This window comes from Artibeus jamaicensis, unplaced genomic scaffold (genome assembly GCF_021234435.1).
Source record: "Artibeus jamaicensis isolate MK-2021 breed Jamaican fruit bat unplaced genomic scaffold, CSHL_Jam_final scaffold_1689, whole genome shotgun sequence".
NCBI classification, from domain to species: domain Eukaryota; kingdom Metazoa; phylum Chordata; class Mammalia; order Chiroptera; family Phyllostomidae; genus Artibeus; species Artibeus jamaicensis.
The window spans coordinates 6944472-6962850 of record NW_026522029.1 but is presented as its reverse complement, the minus strand read 5'-3'; the positions used below and the strand labels follow the sequence as shown (position 1 = coordinate 6962850).

The 18379-nt window shown below is 42.2% G+C and overlaps 1 protein-coding gene across 3 annotated transcripts in view; it reads left to right on the top strand.

Annotated features, from left to right (window-relative positions):
- Window positions 1–17824, top strand: part of CEPT1 (choline/ethanolamine phosphotransferase 1) — a 34551-nt gene extending 16727 nt beyond the window's left edge. For 2 of the 3 annotated variants that reach the window (XM_037152537.2, XM_037152539.2), the window contains 5 exons: window positions 9482–9566; window positions 15067–15198; window positions 15604–15762; window positions 16256–16381; window positions 16964–17824. In XM_037152537.2, coding sequence (XP_037008432.1) covers window positions 9482–9566; window positions 15067–15198; window positions 15604–15762; window positions 16256–16381; window positions 16964–17083 — 622 coding nt within the window. In that variant the 3' untranslated portion in view covers window positions 17084–17824. Of the gene's footprint in view, window positions 1–4446; window positions 4532–9481; window positions 9567–15066; window positions 15199–15603; window positions 15763–16255; window positions 16382–16963 lie in introns of all 3 variants that reach the window. The other variant, XM_037152540.2, reaches the window with a different exon arrangement.
- The last annotated feature ends 555 nt before the right edge of the window (window positions 17825–18379 follow it).

The window sequence follows — 18379 nt, the reverse complement described above, 5'->3', positions numbered from 1 at the left end:
TTTGCTATCACAGCTTTCTCTTTGCCAGCCTTACAGTTTCCCTGGTGGTGTGGTCCTCTGATAAAATACGTGCTCGGAGAACTGCAAGCAGCTCCATATTGTTTGGTCATCGGGTACCCATAGGGGTGGCAGGAGACAGGCTGGAGAAGATCCAGAAAATTCAGGGCCTTCCCTGTCCTGCCAGGAGATGTGGGCCTTGACCCTGAGTCTGTGGGGAACTTTTGCAGGACCTAACGCAGGGACATAACCAAAGCACCTTTGGAAGCTCAGGCTGACAGCACCTTGGAGAGTGGGTGGGAGGGGGCTGTGACAGAAGTGAGGGGACCCCTTAGGAGGCATCTGCATAATTGATGTGAGGAGTGAGGTCTGAACGAACTGGTACAGTGACAGAGCCATTGGGCTGGGGCCGTAGAGAGGTTTAAGAGATAGGAACTGTCAGGCATAGTCCCTGTTTGGAGGGGGAGAGTGAACGAGAGAGCAGAGACTGGAATGACTCCCCTGCACCCTCTCAGGTGGTTGGGCGGAGGGCGGAGAAAGGTACCACGGGAAAAGGAGCCAACTGAAGGGAGAGTTCTGTCTAGATCCTGTATGTGAGGGCTTTTAGATGCCCAGTTAGGATGAGAATAGCAGAAAACAGAGAGAGCAAGCCTAGAAAGAAGCCCACGAAATTATTGAATAGCTGGAGTAGGCAGAGACATACCTGAAATGAAAAGCCAGGAGAGGGATGAAGTTCAAAAGAGAACAATGCTAAGTGCTGCCAAGACTCAAAATGAGCATGGAAAATTGTGCATTGAATTTGGCAGTATGAGGCCATCCAGAGTGGTTTCCCTGTAGTGGCGCTGGGTAGGAGCCAGGCTGTGGGGACCAGGCAGCACACCGTCAGTGCAGGTCTCTATAAAATGGGTGTGACGGGAAGCAGCGAGGCACTGGTTAGAGGAAAGGAGTCGGCTCAGAGGAAGAAGGAGGGTGTTGTCTAAATTTTAATGGGAAGGATTCCAGCGCACACAAGAAGTTGACTGGAAAGGACTAGGTGGGAGGGCCCTCTTTCTCCGAGACCACAGTCCCGCCTTGATGGTGGGAAAAATGCAGAGGTGTTGAGGCTAGTTTGAATTTAACATCTCAGTTTAAATAATGTTACCGCGGAGTGGTTTTGGGAAAATTGTATGCAATTTTCTGAAATCCTGCATTTACATGAAAGCAACACTGAATCCATTTTTAATTAAAAATAAGCTACAATATTTATAGAAATTTACTGCAAATGCTTTATTTTTAAGGAGCTATTTATCCAAATGCCAAAGTAGTGGAGGCATGTGAGATAATACAGAGATTAATTTTAAAGAAGTCCCAAAACTTCCATTTTGGATTTTATGTGTTTTTCAAGAGCAGATAGAATAGACTCACATATAATGAAGTAAAGTTGTATGAATGGAGGAGAAAGCCCTACTTTTATTAAATTAGGAAAGAACAAGGTCAACTCTCAAATGCAATTTGAGTAAAGAAATTTTTTTAAATAATTTTTTCCTCAGAGGAAAGTAGAAACAACCTTTGGAATTTTATTTTAAAATATCTCTATTGTAATTGTTTTACTTTGATGTTTACACACGAGAGTGAAAAAATCACAAGCATTTCTTTTTCATATGTAGTAAATTTGGGCCGCTACACATTTAGTAACATTATAAAATAGTATTTTTGCCAAGTAAGAAACTTTGGCTAGTTTTTCTTAGTCTCCTAATGTCACTATTTTTAGTTCCTATTAAACGTGCTTTTAGTATCTTGAACAAAAATAGGCACAATAAGTTAATTAATCCACAGGTAAATAATTTTCGTTCAGAGTCAAGTATGGTGAGAAAGCCATTGTTATTTGGATACGTCCCCCATGAAATTATGAGCCGTGTCTTCTAGCACTTGGCTCTGATCACAAGTGAGAGCTGCCTCCTGCCGAGAATGTAGCATTGGTCACATGCAGACAGACCTCTGCCCTAACAGTGTGTCTGGAGTGACCAAGGAGAGGTCTCATGGCGCTGTGGACCACTCCTGGGGACCCCTCTAGACTGGCTTAGCCCTTTAGGGTGTGGAAGCCGGGGGAGGGAAAAGGCTTAGAGGCTAGAACTTTGTAGAAGGATTGAGTCAGTGGAAGAAGATGAGAATTAAGACTTGAAGCTCATTTGTAAACACCTGTAAAATATTCTCTAACATGTTTATGGATTATATTAAATGCAGGAATTCACATTTCCTCTCTTAAGGTCTCAACCTTCCATATCTAGGTGTTTTTATGTACAAGACTTGTCAACGTGTTAGAACCGTTTTAATAAACACTTAGAAACCCTGTCGAGGGTTGCCAGTCTTTAATAAACTATAATTTATGCAAAACATGGGCCTTAAAACATCTTTCATGCTACGAAAGGTGGAATTCTTTCTTATTACCATTCAGAAAAAAATACTTCAAGTTATCTTTTCAGGAGAGAAGAAAGCAAGAAATTATAGTAAGTTGAACTCAGGCCTGTATGTCTTGCCTCAAACATTGTCTCCAAGTTCTCTCTTTGCTATAGCGGCTTGAGCAAGGCCCGTAACTCTCATGGGCCTCATTTTCTAATGCATTAAAAAAGGGTTTTGGATAGGATGGTATTTGAGGTTCCTTCTGTGAGTCCATTAAATTTATAGATGTTACTTCTAGTGTTCTTATTATTTATAATTATGACAGGCAGAGTGTTCACCTTCACTTGATTACATTTTTCAATTCATGCTTCTGAGGTTTCATGTTTATATTAGTGAAAAACCCTGCCACGATTTATTTCTATGTAACTAAGTAACTCCTGACTTTTTTTCTATAATTAAATGAAAACAGTTAATAGGCTATATATTCTACTGGCAGTCTAACAAATCCAGTTTACCTTCCTTTTTTTCTTTTTAGATTTTATTTATTTGTTTTTAGAGAGAGGGGAAGGGAGGGGGAAAAACATCAACGTGCGGTTGCCTCTCACGTGTCCCTTAGTGAAGGCCTGGCCCGCAGCCCAGATATATACTCTGACTGGGAATCGAACCAGTGACCCTTTGGTTCACAGCTGGCCCTCAATCCACTGAGCATACCAGCCAGGGCAGTTTACCCTCTTATCCCAGTAACCTCTAAAGAATAAGTATTCTAAGACCTCTTAGTAAATCTGTTGTATGGTCCACTTCCTGTGGATTAAGAGAACTAGGGAACTTCCTATTGAATGACTTTATAGGATCTGCATATCTGTAAATGTTGAATCACATGGATTTAGTTATTTATTCTTAGAGGGGAAAGGAAGGCGAGAGGGAGGGAGAGGGGTATCAATCAGGTTGCCTCTGGAACTTAACCTGGACCAGGGACCGGGCTCCAGGCACGTGCCCTGACCAGAAATCCAGCCGGCAGCGTTTTGCTTTATGGAAAGGACACCCAACCCACTGAGCCGTACCGGTCAGGCTATCACATGGGTTAGGAAACGCTGGAGATTTCCCTTTAGTTTCTGTTTCCTTCCTGTGTATTTCTTCTCAGAAATGATGCATTCATTTGGACTCTGCTTATCTTATCAAAATATTATAGATAACACCCTAAAACCACTGTTTGTATTAATGTAAAAGCTAGAGTGTCCTTTGGACTTCGTTGCCGTTGGGTGAAACTGTGGGCCTCTCTGTCTCATTAGCTTCCTCGGTGCTTAGTTTTGATTGTCGGTTTTATTTGAAGCCTGTTTGAAACCACTAGGTTTTTTTTTTTTTTTTCAGTCCCCATCTGTGTCCCAAAACTTTTTCAGTGATTGAATTGGGCATTTTACTTATTTTTATCACAAATGTTTATAATGCTGGTTCAGAATTAAGGGAAGAGAAAGAGGAAAAAGGATAAGATTCTGGACAACAGATTGTCAGGAAACAGGACAAGGGAATGGCCACTTCGAATTTGCCCTAACCATTTCCCAGAAAGTCCCATTTTCCCGCTTGCCCTTCCACGACTCAAGCTGATTTGCTGAGATGGCGGGAAGGGGTGTGAGATGCAGTGGTTTCTCAGACGCCCAGAAGTCCCGCCTGGGGGCTTCTGGGAAGCATTTGTCCTCAAGACAGCGCAGACGGGCTCACTGCCCAAGGGACTCATATCACGGTGTGGTTATTTGGCAAGTGGTACTCACCATTCCTGGATAACTGAAAGTTGACTATGCGTTTTTCTACTTTTTGCAGCTGCTGATTTACAAGTCATTTACTCACTGTGTTAGACGGTTTTAATTTTCAAGCTTTTATACTATTTTGCTTTGGGTAAGAAATACACGTGTCAACACAGGACAGCGGTGGTACTGTATAAACCGTATCATTGACTCTTTAGATGCCTTCATAACGAGAACACTGCCTTTTAAACCGATTTGTGTCATTTAGTCGAGCTCTTTAGCAAAAGCTCTGAGTAAAGTTATTTTGAAATGTTTGTTTCCTTATGCATAGATTCGATGTTACAGAGTCCCAGATCATAATTGTAATATGCCAGCTTCTCACAGGAACCCTGGGGCCCTGGTTCTGGAACTTCACGGTAACTGCCAGAATGTTCATGCTGGTCATGAACACGGCGTGAACGCAGTGAAGACAGCCCCTTTGTCATGCACAGACTGATGAACTCAAACAAAAAAATCAAAAGTCCCTCTGGTGGTCTTTCACAGACAAGCAGGTTATTAGAAAATATAATTTTAATATGTAATAGGGCAATAAAAATCCACCCTATTTAGCAGAGTTTTTTAAAAAATAATATTTTGATGATTTGATGCTAAAAATCCCATTTACCTATTATACCTAATATCATTTTTGCTCTTTGTAGTATTTTTTAAATAAATACCTTTCCACCATTATATTTAATGGTTTTTGATATTTATATTTTGAAAACAGAATAAAGCAAGCAGAGTTTTCCTTAGGTAAGTTGAGGGGATTTTTTTATAGTCACGTAGAAATGATTCTGTTTATTCTCTTAACTTCTTAAAGTAATGTAGTGCTAATTCTTCCGCCTCTGTTTTCAGGTTTTGTTTTGTTTTTTTAAGTAATGCTAGAAGCTATTCTTCTATTATGGTTTCTGTTTTCCTCTTATTTGTGCTTTTAAAACTAAGTATTCTTAACTTTCCTGTTACTATAGTCATCCTTTGACTGCTTTTTCAGGTTTTTTAAAAAATAAAAACATATTTCTGTAATTAATGTTAAGAGTAAGTAATGTATCTTTGTCTTCATGTATTAGAAGTGTGATTTTTTTACCTTACTACTTTTAAACTTTCAAAATTTATTAGGAAATGGTTTCCCAGTAGCCTGGCCCTGAATCCTTCACACTTTAATATGAAAAAGTTTATTGACAAGAAAAATAGAGCTTAGATTCTGTTTATTTTGCAGTTAGGGAGTATTGGAAAACTGTTCATATGGACACCCAACAGATGATTCTAGCAATACAAGGCTGCATTCAGTTTCCCAAAGTGAGACCTCATGCCCCTGAATGGCTCAGTAATCTGATAGCAGTACCCAGTCTCTGGTAGCAGAGTTCTTTCTGAGAGGTATCTATTTGCACTGTAAATCCAGTTGTTCAGTGGCAGTAAGGATGGCTTTGGGGACAAAGTAATAGTGAGGGATGTTCTGCAGTCTTTTTTTCCCCAAAACAAATTTGGCATGTAGAGAATACTAAGTACTATAGGCATTTTTTAAGAACAAAAGTAAAGCCATTTTCCATTGTCTTTACAACGTATTTGCATGCGTGTAGTGCAGGGTGTGCTGTACGTTAGCGGCCCTTCACTGCGAGCCTGTCTTGGTGCTATGCCAGTGGCCTGATACTTCATGCTCACTGCAGCTGTCCACATGGTTTCACCCAAGGTCATTTCCACCAATATTCTTAAGGAAGTTAATGGTCAAGATATTGACTACATTATTTACTTTCTAATCTATGATAACAAAGCACCCTATATTTATGGAGCCCTTCCTATTAAAATTTTTGTAGAAATGAATGCATTTGAATTTTAACATCATGAAAAATGTTTTTTTCTCCAGATAATACTTGTCTTCTTCACTTTTAGCAGTTGCTGCTAACTTGCAGAGATTTGCTCTTAGTATTTGTTGTTTTAACAGATTTGGTCATTGAAATGAAATTGTCAGATGTGCCTTTTTTTTTTCCAAACAAAATTCAGGAGGAAAATAGCTTCACAAAGAGTGGTTGTTTCTAATTTGTTTCCAAATTAATTTAATTATTAGCATCTAACCTTTCTATGTCATCTATTGCCTGTCGAGTTCTACCATTTTAGGGAAAATTATGTTAGGATATGAGAAGCATCATCCTGAAACATATGGACATCTTAGTGATAGCAAGTTAGAAACATATGACAATGTCTATCTCAGCTGATTAGTACACAAAAATTAGAAGCGTTTAGGAACACTACTTACTGTCTCTGTCACGGGCCCTTGGAAAAGTCACTTAGCTTGTCTGACTTAATTTCTCATCTATAGAATAGTGGTAATAGGTCCTTCCTCTTTGGAAATTTTTGAAGATTGAGTCAAAAATCTAACACAGTAACTACAGTGACTGGCATATAATACGTGGTCATTATCATTATTACTAATTTTAAGACCTATAGTAGTGACTCCCAATAGTTTCCAGATTACTCCCAGAATTGATTATGCTAGTTTGAATGGAAGAATATGTCTGGGATCCCTTCATTTAACTCCAAGATTATTGCTAAATAAGGGACTCCTCTTTAATCTTGTTTCCAGGCAATAAGAATAGTCTGCCTCCTAAATTTGAGACCTAAACTTCAGCCCCTTTAAGAGGACTTAACTCTGTTCTGGCCTTTGGCTGCTTTCCTCTTCTGACTCAAAGTCACCAGGTGGGTTGGGGGTTTTTTGTGTCCTCAGAGATAATCTAAAGATCCATGTGGTCATTCACGTGGTGAATAAATACTGTTTTAAATCATTCGGCTGACCTCAAAAATGGATGCTTAGACTCTGCATATGGCACTTGAATTTAAAACACTTGTAGCTATCACTCAGTTGTACAGGTAATGTTATGTAACCTTAATCGAAGCTTGCCATACCCAGTTTGCCCCTTATCAAGGGCAGGAACTAAAATATTGAAAGGCAGTATATTGAATTTCCAGCTGATCTTTATCCCAGTCAACCAGTCTTCATCTTCACCCCTGGTATTTCTGGTAAAGTACGTAATGAATGCCATATGCTGGTTATGCATAAGCTCCCTAGGACTTCAGGTCCGTTTATTAATAATTGCAAATCTAGAAATAGCAATCTAGTCTCTGAATAGGATCCCAGACAGCTTCCATGACTTTGTAAACAAAATGCTGCTTCTTGAGGGATAGCTCACAAGTCAAATTGAGACCAGGGTTTCCTTGCCGTCCCGAATGTCGCCCCAGTGCATGTTGTGTTAACCAAGCTCCAGCCCCCAAACACAGCCCAGTTACGTTTACCATGTGTAGTTTAACTGAACAGTTTATGTTTGCAAGTTAACTGCAAGTATATCTTTGAAATGCATATGACATAAAAAATTTTTGGAAAACAAATGATGAATAGGTTTTCCCACTTTGCCAGAATGTCATTTTAATCCTTCCACATCCCTCAGTTAATAGTGAGTCTGATTGGAATTCAGACCAATGCATGTGGTAGGTACTCCAGCTTGGGGCTTTGTGAAGATCTCTCGTATTTTCTGTTCTCTTTTACATTTATCCAAGGTACAAATAATTGCATGAGGCTCCCTCCATTTTTATTTTGTAATTCTATACTTCTGGCCCTTCCCCTCCCAAAAGGCTACTTCACATATCCAGCAAAATGTTGTAAGATGTCTACCCTCCTCCACCCAAGACAGAATCGATCATCTCTGACACCTGCTCAGTCTCCTGAGTCTGCTACTGGGTGTAATTTCCCCTGTTGGCAACACCACTCACCAGGTCAGCGCTACAGATTCTTTTTAGCCTAATTCAGTCCATTTCCCCCCGAAATGTGTATATCACTATATGTTTTCAGTATAATAAGTTTATTTAAAAAAACATTCTTGAGCAAACGAATACCAAGTTTTTTTAGTGGTGAGAGACTGGTTTCAACCTGGTTACTTATGATGGGCGCACGAACTTCCGAATCGGCTCATGTTGTAGGTTGTTTTCACCATCAGTTTCAGAAGTGAGAGCTCTGCTCTGGGAGTTGAACCCCCTGCTGTTGTTGATGTCTATTTTTCTTAGACTTTTTAAAAAAGTGCTCTCTTAAAAGATAACTTACTTTGTTTTAAAAACTGCACTTAAAAAAGGCAATGCAGTTAGACAGTCCCCTCCCGTCCTCACTTCCCAGCCGTCCAGTCCCCGCACTGGCCTCATCGCTACGTCACCACTGTTCTCAGTGTGTGTGCATCCTTCTAGAAATTTGTTATGCAATGAATGGCAGAAATGAAAATGGAGTTATTTTTCTTTTTTATACTAAAAATAATATACACATTCTAGCACATGTTTTTTATCTAAAAAATCTTTGATGTGTTTTCATATCACTGTATGGAGCCGCCCACTCTTTTTTTAAAGCTACCAAATATTTTGTTACATCAAAGTATCGTAATGTCAACAGCCATGCCCTCATTCATAATTTCTGTGTTATAAATAATGCTGTAATGAATAACTGGTGCAGACACTTGGTGCAAGCATATCTGTAGGATAAGTCCTCGAAATTCAAAGGCATTTGTGTCCAGTACTCTGAGAATGACATCTCCAGTTTCTGTAAAGTACCGGCAGGAAAGAAACACCACTGTGTGCTTTGCTCGTCAGTCTTGCTGCCCACACTCTTCTTCCCAGACTTCCGACTATTGACTTCCGCTGCCCTGTTTTTACACCAGGTGTGTCTCTTGTAGACTGTAAGATCATTTCCAGCTGCCTCAAAGCTAATACCTCTTGGCTGCTTTCCTTACCTTCTTTCCAGAAATTTTAGGGTGGTTGAACTATTAAGTTTAAGAATTTGAGAACCGGGTGAAACTTTTTTCACACCCACAGCACAGAAGGCATTAAACGGATCCATCTCTAGGGCAGTACGTTTTGCAGGGTCTCGGTGACTTCGTCACTTTAGTGACAGCTCGCCATTTTTCCCCTGACACTACAAAGCACTTCTTTCGAGACCTCCTATTATGGAGCAGCGCAGTGCAACACAATCCTCTGCTTAACACTCAAAATTTAAGGTGCCTCCGTTGTTTGGTTTTTGTTTTTTGGTTGGAAAGGTTAAGCTATAGGTTCAGTCCAAACTTGAGTCAGAAAAAGGAGGGGTTTTTATTGCTCTGTGAAATTCCTCAATTTCAATTAAAAGGCTCTGGATTTTATTTGGTTTTGTTCATAACAAATTTTTGACACCCCCTTTTCCCCTGTCCTCGACATTTGAGATTTTTTCTATTGTGCATGATAGAGGGATGCTGCTAAGCTTGCAACTAATTAACATGAAATTGTTTTGAGTAATTCTGCTTTTTTGGCTTTTTGTACCTGATTAGAATTGATGTGACTGAAGTGCAAATCTTCATAATAATCATGCATTTGCTGGCAGTGATTGGAGGACCACCTTTTTGGCAATCTATGGTAATTCTGTTCACATTATGTACCCCCGTAATGCATGTTGTCTTTTGCTTGTGTTTCTCATGTAAGGTAATCGGGTTAAAGAGCGATGTGTAAAATTATTTTATTCTTTCTGAAAAAGTCAAGTCTCAGCAAGAGTTGGACACAAACTCCCTTTAGGACCGGGCGGGCTCCACTCCTTGGGTTCCGTGGGACATGTAGGCGCACTCCGGGGCTGTCTTTGAAGGCTGTCGGAATGATTATTGGTCATTCCGTTTTACAGCTGAGGAAACAGCAAGTACTGAGTGTCAAGTTAATGACTAGATTAAATCAGACCTTTTTTTCTTGTCATATGCTTAAGCTGAGTAACAAATTCAGGGTAGTAAATAACTCTGGCCCCCAAAACAGAACAAATGCTTATTGAAGTCAGTGCTGTAGGATTTTCCCTCACCCAAGTCAGTATAAGATGGTGAGTGAGACACTGGAAGAATCCTCAGATTTATTACCAGAACTTGTTTAATGCCCTGCACACTTAGAGGGGTGGGGATAGTATTGTGAGCAGGGAGATGCAGGAATAAAAATAATCCATTGTCAACCAGGAAAATTTTGAAACTTCAGTCATGTACATAATATCATTCAGATTCACATCAGTCTCAAAAGCCAGTAGGGTCCCCAGTGCTGGTGAAATCCGAGATCTGTAGATTTCACTGCAGAATTTTACTACTTTTGTTCTCCACTAGGGTGTGTGTGTGCACACGCATGTGTATACACATGTGCACACAAACACATAGTTTTATATACATGTGTGTATATACACACAATGTGTGTGTAATTTATGTAACTGCATTTTTAAGACAATTTAGCCATAGAGGAAGGAGAGATTTTTCTTTTCCTAAAACTGGGTCATAAAGCCTACTTCTACTTAAATTTGGTATATCTCTTGACTACATTATTTACATAGGCTTTGTGTTTTCTGCCAAAATCTACCCTTCTCCAAAATTATTTTGAATATCTTAAACAGATATAAATTATGATAGTTTCAGCACAGTGATAACAGAGAAAGTGGGGTTCTGGCGTGATCGTCCCGAAGTGAGTCAGCAGCAGGCACACATGCGTGACTGCCCGTGTCACATGTCCTGTCGCATTGCTTCAGTTCGGATTTATACACACAGCCCGTGCGTGTGCACAGCAGATGTGATGTTTTTCTTTTAAGAGGATCAAATACTTTGTCCTGTCTGTTGATAATTAAGATCATATAGTCCTCCTTTCTTGCTAAATGTTTTAAAAAGTGATCTGAGGACCCAAGACTGACACAGAGTTTGCAGGCCTGGCAGTCCAGTGCCAGTGTCAGGGAGGTGGGGTGGCAGCAGGGAGACAGACATCCAGGGCCCCGTCTTACTATTGGCATCACTGGCCCAACTGTTGCCACAGTTGGTGACAATCAGAAGGGAAGCACTTGACATCACTGGTGATGTTTGGAGGCTGAGGGGACCACTCTGTGCCCTTTGAGCGATTCCAGGTTCCCGTGCCAGACCCGAGACCATGGCATTTCACCTTCCCTTTGCACTTGGCCCTGCGGATGCGCTGCTGCGTGTGTCCGCACAGGAGAGGCCGCTGCATGGAGTGCTCCAGCTCCCGTGTGCACCCGAGCAGAGAGGGGGGTTGTTCAGGGCCTGGAAGTGGAAATGTCCATCTCTTGTGAGGTTGATGTCATAAAGCAGAAATTGCTTTTCAAATCCTCATTAAAAAGATCATTTCAAATCCTCATTAAATCCTCATTTACTAACATTTAGAAGGCAAATTTATGGTAAAAACAAATAGAAATAGTGCAAAAGACTTCATAAAGCTGATTCCAGAGGGTCAGCTGCTTGCAAAGGTAAGTGACTTATGTCCACTGCATATGGGTTGCCCATTTCTTTCTGCTCTTTTTTTTTCTTAAAAGGGATTCGTTTTTACCGTGGTTGTAGTTCATATTTGTTGATTTGGGTGGGTGTTTTTCATCTTGTTTTTTATTTCTTTTCTTTTTTTTTAAGGAAAATAATATTTCCACACATAAAAGTCAGTGCACAGTTCACATGTTGAGAGAAACACAGCAGCACATTGTGTGTGTGTGTGTGTGTGCGCGCGTGCGCGTGTGTGTTGCTTCCCGGAAGGTATGGATCCCTTTAGAGTGTCCTGGAATTATCTTTCTCCATATCACCATATCAGTCTTTAAAAAGGGGGTGGAGAGGAATATTGTTGTTACTTGGAAGGAGACCCACAAACGATCCCCTCATGGTTGCTTTCACTGCCTTTGATTCTTCTAACTGTGGCAGTGGGTTAAATGTGTATTAAACTATGAGACACCGTATTCATAGGGAGAACTGAAGGCTTACTGGGTCGTGTAATTCATATCTGTTCCTAAAGTACACGACCTAAGTGGGATTTCTGTTGAACACTTAGTGGACACTAACTGTTGTTACGTTGTAGCTTTGTGGAATTCACTTACATTAAAAAGGATTTACAAATAGTCCTATCCACATTCTTTGGAAGAAAGTATCTAATCTCAAAATAATACTTTTTATTTTTGCTGAAATTTACAAAGCCTATAAAAACTTCTTACTATGCTCATAAGAAAACTAGTCTATCAGTAAGTAACTGATACCCTACATTAACCCAAACTATTGCCAAAGCATGGGTCCCTTGAAATCTGGTAAATTGGAGGGTTTAAGATCTTTCTTTTTTCTATTTCTAACCTTTTAAAACATGAATTGCAATAGTTTGGCATTATTTTGGGTACATGATTTCGTGGCAGGAATCCAGAGGGTTTTCCCCTGGCTGCAGGCAAAGGCCATGACCTGCAAGAGTTCCTGCCCCGTCCAGCCTCACAGGCTGCCTAGACTCTGGGCAGGCCGGGGATAGAGGTGTTTCCATGCCGATTTCTGGCTGTTTCTACGGAGTGGATGCACTTGGTCCACCTTGGATGAGTTCCAGGCGAACAGAAGGAGAAAGATTGGGAAAGACGGAATGTGCCCACCCCCTTAAGCTTGTGTGTGAGGTGAAAATGGCAACACTTGTAAGTGGTTCCCTTGGTGCAGGTTTTTAAGGGACCACTGGAGAGTCTTGGGATACCTGGCCCCAGCTTTCCCCTCGCTCTGCCTCAGATTTTCTGGTAGCTGACTTCCTTTCTTCTCTTACTGTGGGGGCACAGTGTGTCTTTTTGTTTTTACTTCTAATTCTAACTTGAAGATGCATTTATTGATTTTTAGAGCGAGAAACATCAATGTGTTGCCTGCCATACATGCACCAACTGGGGATCGCATCTGCAGCCTAGGTATGTGCCTTGGCCGGGAATCAAACCTGAAACCTTTTGGTGTCTGGGATGATGCTCCAACCGACTGAGCCACCCGGCCAGGGCAAGTAAGTGTGTCTGTACACTCTCAAAACAGTAGTTCTACTTTGAGAGTAAGAAAAAGGGAAAAGATCTTCATTCAACAAGTATATATTGAGCCCTTACAATATGCGGGGCTCGAGAGAGAATATAAAATCAAACCAGATCCTGCACTCAGCAGCCTGTGTTTTGGTGTGTGTAGCTAACATGGACAGAAGAGAAGAGGGTCCTAAGAATGTTTATGGTACTTGCTTCTGAGTCTGTATTTGCTTGCTTGCTTGCTTGCCTGGTGGTCCAAGCCATTTACTAATTTGCTGGCTTTTCTAACGTTTCTGTTTATTCTCTCTTCTTCCAAAGGTCAACTATTTCCATGACCTAAAAGCGCTTTCTAAATATTCAGTTCAGCTGTGACGCTGTGCAGTTCAGCTGCGGCCCAGGTCCCTGCTATGGTGGCGCTGGCGTTCAGCCCGCTGGCGTTCAGCCCGCTGGCGTTCAGCCCGCCGGCCCAGGCAGGGGCAGGGCCCTGTCACGCTTCCCTTCTTTTGAGATCTGGGCGAGTATAGTGTTTCCCTCTTGCCAAACTGGTCCTTCATCACCGGGCAGGGGAGAAAGAAACCGCCCTGCATATTGAGTTTCAGCCAGGTGCACCTGACTGAGATTTTAATATTTCCAGTTTCCTGGACTATAGCAGAATGTTCTCTTGGAGTTCAAAGCAGCCATGGTGTTGGTTTTCCCCTTAATTGAAAACAAGTCTTGGATTGGGCGTGTGGGGTTTGGAGATGAATTAGGAAAGGAAGACACCCATGGAGGATGGCCCGAGGATTCTGGGCCGGCGTTTTAAGTTGACCTACTTCACTTTAGAAACTTAAACACTGCCACAGTACAACTTGAAACTTGAACAGTTGGTTTCAGCTTGTTTTTTTGTTTTTTAGAGCTGCAGTTTTGCAAGAGGTCACAGAGTTGTGTAAACAAACTGAGGTCTTGAGATTGTTGAAGAAATTGATGATCTAAAACATTAAGATTTACGTCTCTACCAATTTTACTGCAGTTTTATACATGCAGATAGGAAACTTCACATTTCCTATTCGATTTTGAAAGTGTAGGCAGATGGCTGCCCTTGGGAAAAAAAAAAGCATGCACAGCCCTCGTTAAAACGATTTTACCGTAAGAACTCATTACCTGTTAGTGTGTTGCAGGATCTTGTTCCTACAGCCATTTGTTTCCATTGTGAGATGATGTCATTTTACTGGCGCTTTCTTCTCCGCCCGTATTGGACCAAAGTCTAGACTTCGGAAAAGCTAATGGAGAGGTATAGAAAGGGAGAGATTCCCAAATGATTTTAAATATTAGTACAGGTATATTTCGTGTTAAATGGTGGATTTGTACTTGCCAGGTTAATACATGAGCTTGAACTCTTCAGTCCCCCTTATTTTGAGGAAGTCAGTCATTTTCAGCACGCTATGAAAATGTTTCGCTTACTTCTTCTGGGGAGTAGTTTTCTCCGAGCGGATTTTGGACACCCAGCCGTGGAGCTGTCCCCCCACCTGGCTGTGCTCACCACGCCCCTCCCCCTCCCCGCACGCCAACTCCTCCTTAGCTGCCCTCTGCGTTTCCCAGCTGCCTGCACTCTAACAGTTTGGGCTGGGAACTCCTCTGAGTAGAACTTTGGTCTTCCCTTCTCTGGTTTACAGCTTTTTTTCAGTCTAGTTGCAAAGGTTTTAGTCTTTTATGATGCATGCATTATCTAGCATAACAATTAGTAACGAATCACAGGTAGAGGTAGAGTGAAAAACGCACAGTGAGGAAGGCACAGTGCACTTCTTTGGTAAGCCCTGGAAGGCAGCTTGGCTCACTGCGGCCAGACTTCGGAACGGGGCGGGGGTGAGCCGGACTTAGTGTGTGACTTAGTGGATAAAGTTGGGTCCTTTTTTTCTAATTGATGTGGGAAGTGAGATTAATTTCTGGATAGCCTCATCTGAGACTTGTCATATTGCTTATAAATGGAAAGGAGAGAGAAACTTCCATTGATTTACGTATTTAGTAAACTGGAGGGCATGGCGAACAACTCAGAGTGTGAACTGAATGTTTGCCTGTCCTGTTTTCGTTTTTTAATTTGTATGTATTCTAATTGTTCTTTCTCTCTACCTACTAAAGATTCCAGTGCTGAATATCCAAGTGAAAATTTTCCCTGCACTTTGTACTGTAGCAGGGACCATATTTTCCTGTACGAATTACTTCCGTGTGATCTTCACGGGTGGAGTTGGGAAAAATGGATCCACGATCGCCGTGAGTATGTCTTAGGATTCCCAGGCATGGTTTATGGTCTGTGGTCACTTTGGTTTTTGTTTGAATTGTGTGAAGTAGTAACTCGTAACTAGGAGTTTCCACTCAGTCTTAAAAAAAAAAAGTAGTATCCAGAACTTCAGTTTTATTCATATATGCATCCATTTATGTTCTTATGTGCACATTTTGTGGTGCATACACACACACTTTATATACATATATGTTCCAAAATGTGGCCTTCTTTAAAAAGCGAGCCTGGCCGCGTGACAGTAGAGTCCTCAGTGTGTGCATCACTGATGCGGCCCCCGCGTTTCCTTAGCCGTCCTGAAGAGAGACTCTCCGGGGGCTGAGCAGGGTGAGGTGATCACCATCGAATGCCGTGGCCCCTCTTCTCTCTGCCCCACCTAGGGAACCAGCGTTCTTTCTCCTTTCCTCCACATTGGATCCGTGATCACATTGGCTGTGATGATCTACAAGAAGTCAGCGGTCCAGCTCTTTGAAAAGCACCCCTGCCTTTATATACTGACATTCGGCTTCGTGTCTGCTAAAATCACCAATAAGCTTGTGGTAAGCACGAAAGATTTTGTTTTTCATTTTCATCCTATTTTGATTTTGTAGCATGGTTTTCATTCCAGAGTGTGCTGAGGAGGTCTAGGGTTTGCTCCCCTCCGATCAGAACTTTTTGACATCAGCACGGGCACCGTTTGCATCTTCTGTGAAGCTGCAGTGAGATGATCGGAAGCCCTGGGAGCCACTACAGTTTCTCTCCATGGTTGCATTCGGTTGCTTTGTTCATCTGCATTCGTCAATCTCCAACTATCCAGTTGAATTAGGCTCCTAGTGAGAAGCAGCTTTGGGGGCTTTAGTTGACATGGTAGACCCCTTTGGTGTGTAGCTCTCACACACTTTGTGTTGTCAGTGTTTTAGTTTTGGAAATTGCAACAGATACTGCTAGCGAATTCCTGAAACTCGACGCCACAGAACAATGCAGGTTTGCTCAGTGGCTCACAGTTGCTCTGACGTAAAAGTGCATGCCTCATGGATTCTCCTCTATCCCTAGGTGGCACACATGACCAAGAGTGAGATGCACCTGCACGACACAGCGTTTATAGGCCCGGCCCTGCTGTTTCTGGACCAGTATTTTAACAGTTTCATTGATGAATACATTGTACTTTGGATTGCCCTGGTGGGTATTGCATTGCATGGTGTGGTGGCTACTTACTATCTTGTTTTGCTGGGCCAGAGCCAAGAGTAGATCTTAGAATTGTAACTATTGGAATGTCAAAACCACACTTGTGGGACTTTTGTGAGAGTTCCTCAGAGCTTTGTCTTTGGGCCATTTTTTGCACTATTATTACTTCTGCCTGCATGAGGGCTTATAAATTCCCTGCATCTGGCAGGAGCTGGCAAACTTCCCTGTGGGCCAGCGGCCTGATTTTGTAAATAAGGCTTCACTGGAGCACAGCCATGGCCACTCGTGCATCTGTTGTCTGTGGCTGCTTTCACGCTGTGACGGCAGAGCACATGGGGCTTTGGTGACAGAGATAGTGAGGTCTGCAAAGCATGAAATAATGACTGTCTCTCAGAGGAAGAGTTTGTTGATCCTTGACATAGAGAAGAATCAACGGGATGCGGAGTTACTAGAGTGCGCAGAACTGAGGGTAAATCTGCAGAGCACAGGGTCAGACGCCGCTCCTCCCCACGTCCGGGAAGCTTAGGGGCGGCGGGCAGGCCCCAGGAACCTGTCTGATTGTCTCCCCCTTTCCAGGTCTTCTCGTTCTTCGATCTGATCCGCTACTGCGTCAGCGTCTGCAACCAGATCGCGTCGCACCTGCATATACACGTCTTCAGAATCAAGGCCTCTGCAGCCCAGCCTAACCATCACTAGGGATGTATCGGTGTTGTGCTGGAAACTCATGCTTTCTGCAGGAAAGAATCAATGTGGGGAGGACAAGAACAAATATAATTTATAATAATCATTGTTGTATAACTTTTATTCTTTGTTGTTGGTAACACTCCTTTATGACCCTGTGTGAGACTGGGAGTTCCAAGTCCTGTCCTTCAAATGTGCGTGTTGGTGATACAGGGTTTGGCCCACGAAAGCAGGAAGAAATGCCTGCATTTGTAACTGTCCTGGACTCGGAGTAAAATTGTCACGGGGGCAGATCCCCCTCGGTGATTTCTTACATAGAATATTTGCAGGCCGGAAGGCGGTTGCTTTGTCATTTTAACAAATCATCTTTCAGCAACATCTCTTTAGTGTCTTCCCAAACTTTCGTACTAAGGAGTTCAGCTTGTGGCACAGATATGTCCCACCAGCTGGCAAGGTGGACCTGGTGATAAAGACCTTGAAATTGGATTGAATGGTTTCCCCTCTTCACATTGCTGAGGAGTCATTTTTTTATTATTCAGGAAACTGTGTCTCTCACAGGCTGGGGAACCCTGTCAGCATGCAGAATAATGTGGTACCTTTGTCAATCCATTTTATTTTTTTAAATAAATATATGATCTGAAAGCCAGCCTTTTCCTTGGTTTTATTCAGCAGAAGGGCAACCTAAGTTTAAATGTCATCTTTAAAACTTTAAGCAAACTTTGTTCTTTAATAAATAAGAAAATTTGGTCGGCTGCATTGTCATGCGTCCTGTGACCTTTCTGTTCTGTAGAAACTGTTTAACGTAGAACTGTGTTTAAAACGTAGAGCTATGTTCAACCTCTTCTTGATGGGCTTTTTGTTGTAGGTGTCACCCTGTCCCACCTTCCAAAGACATTTGCATTCTTTGGAGTTCTGGGGCCTCGGGGTCCACACTCACACACACATTAAAGAGGTGGAGGTTTTGAAAGACAAGAAGCTTCTAAAAGTTCGCCATCCCCCCACTATTTCAGCAGAAAGTAGTGAAGGTGTAGAGGGAAGGAAGACAAGGCGACTACTAACCTTCAGACTCTTAGGGTTCTCTTTTCTCAAGAGGAAAAAAAGTCAGCTTGGGGATCCCTGTAAAGACCAGGGCTGGGTGTCCCAAAATAACAAGTGGGAAGTTGGATGTCTGAAACTGCAGGTTCCGAACTGCCTATTTATGGAAGCAGCGCAGTGCTCTGCTCTGGCCTCTGTGGCTGCGATTCCTGCCCTTGAGTTACCCGGGACTGCAGTTGGTTTGCTCCCGCCAGCAGCCCAGCCGCCCAGGATGCT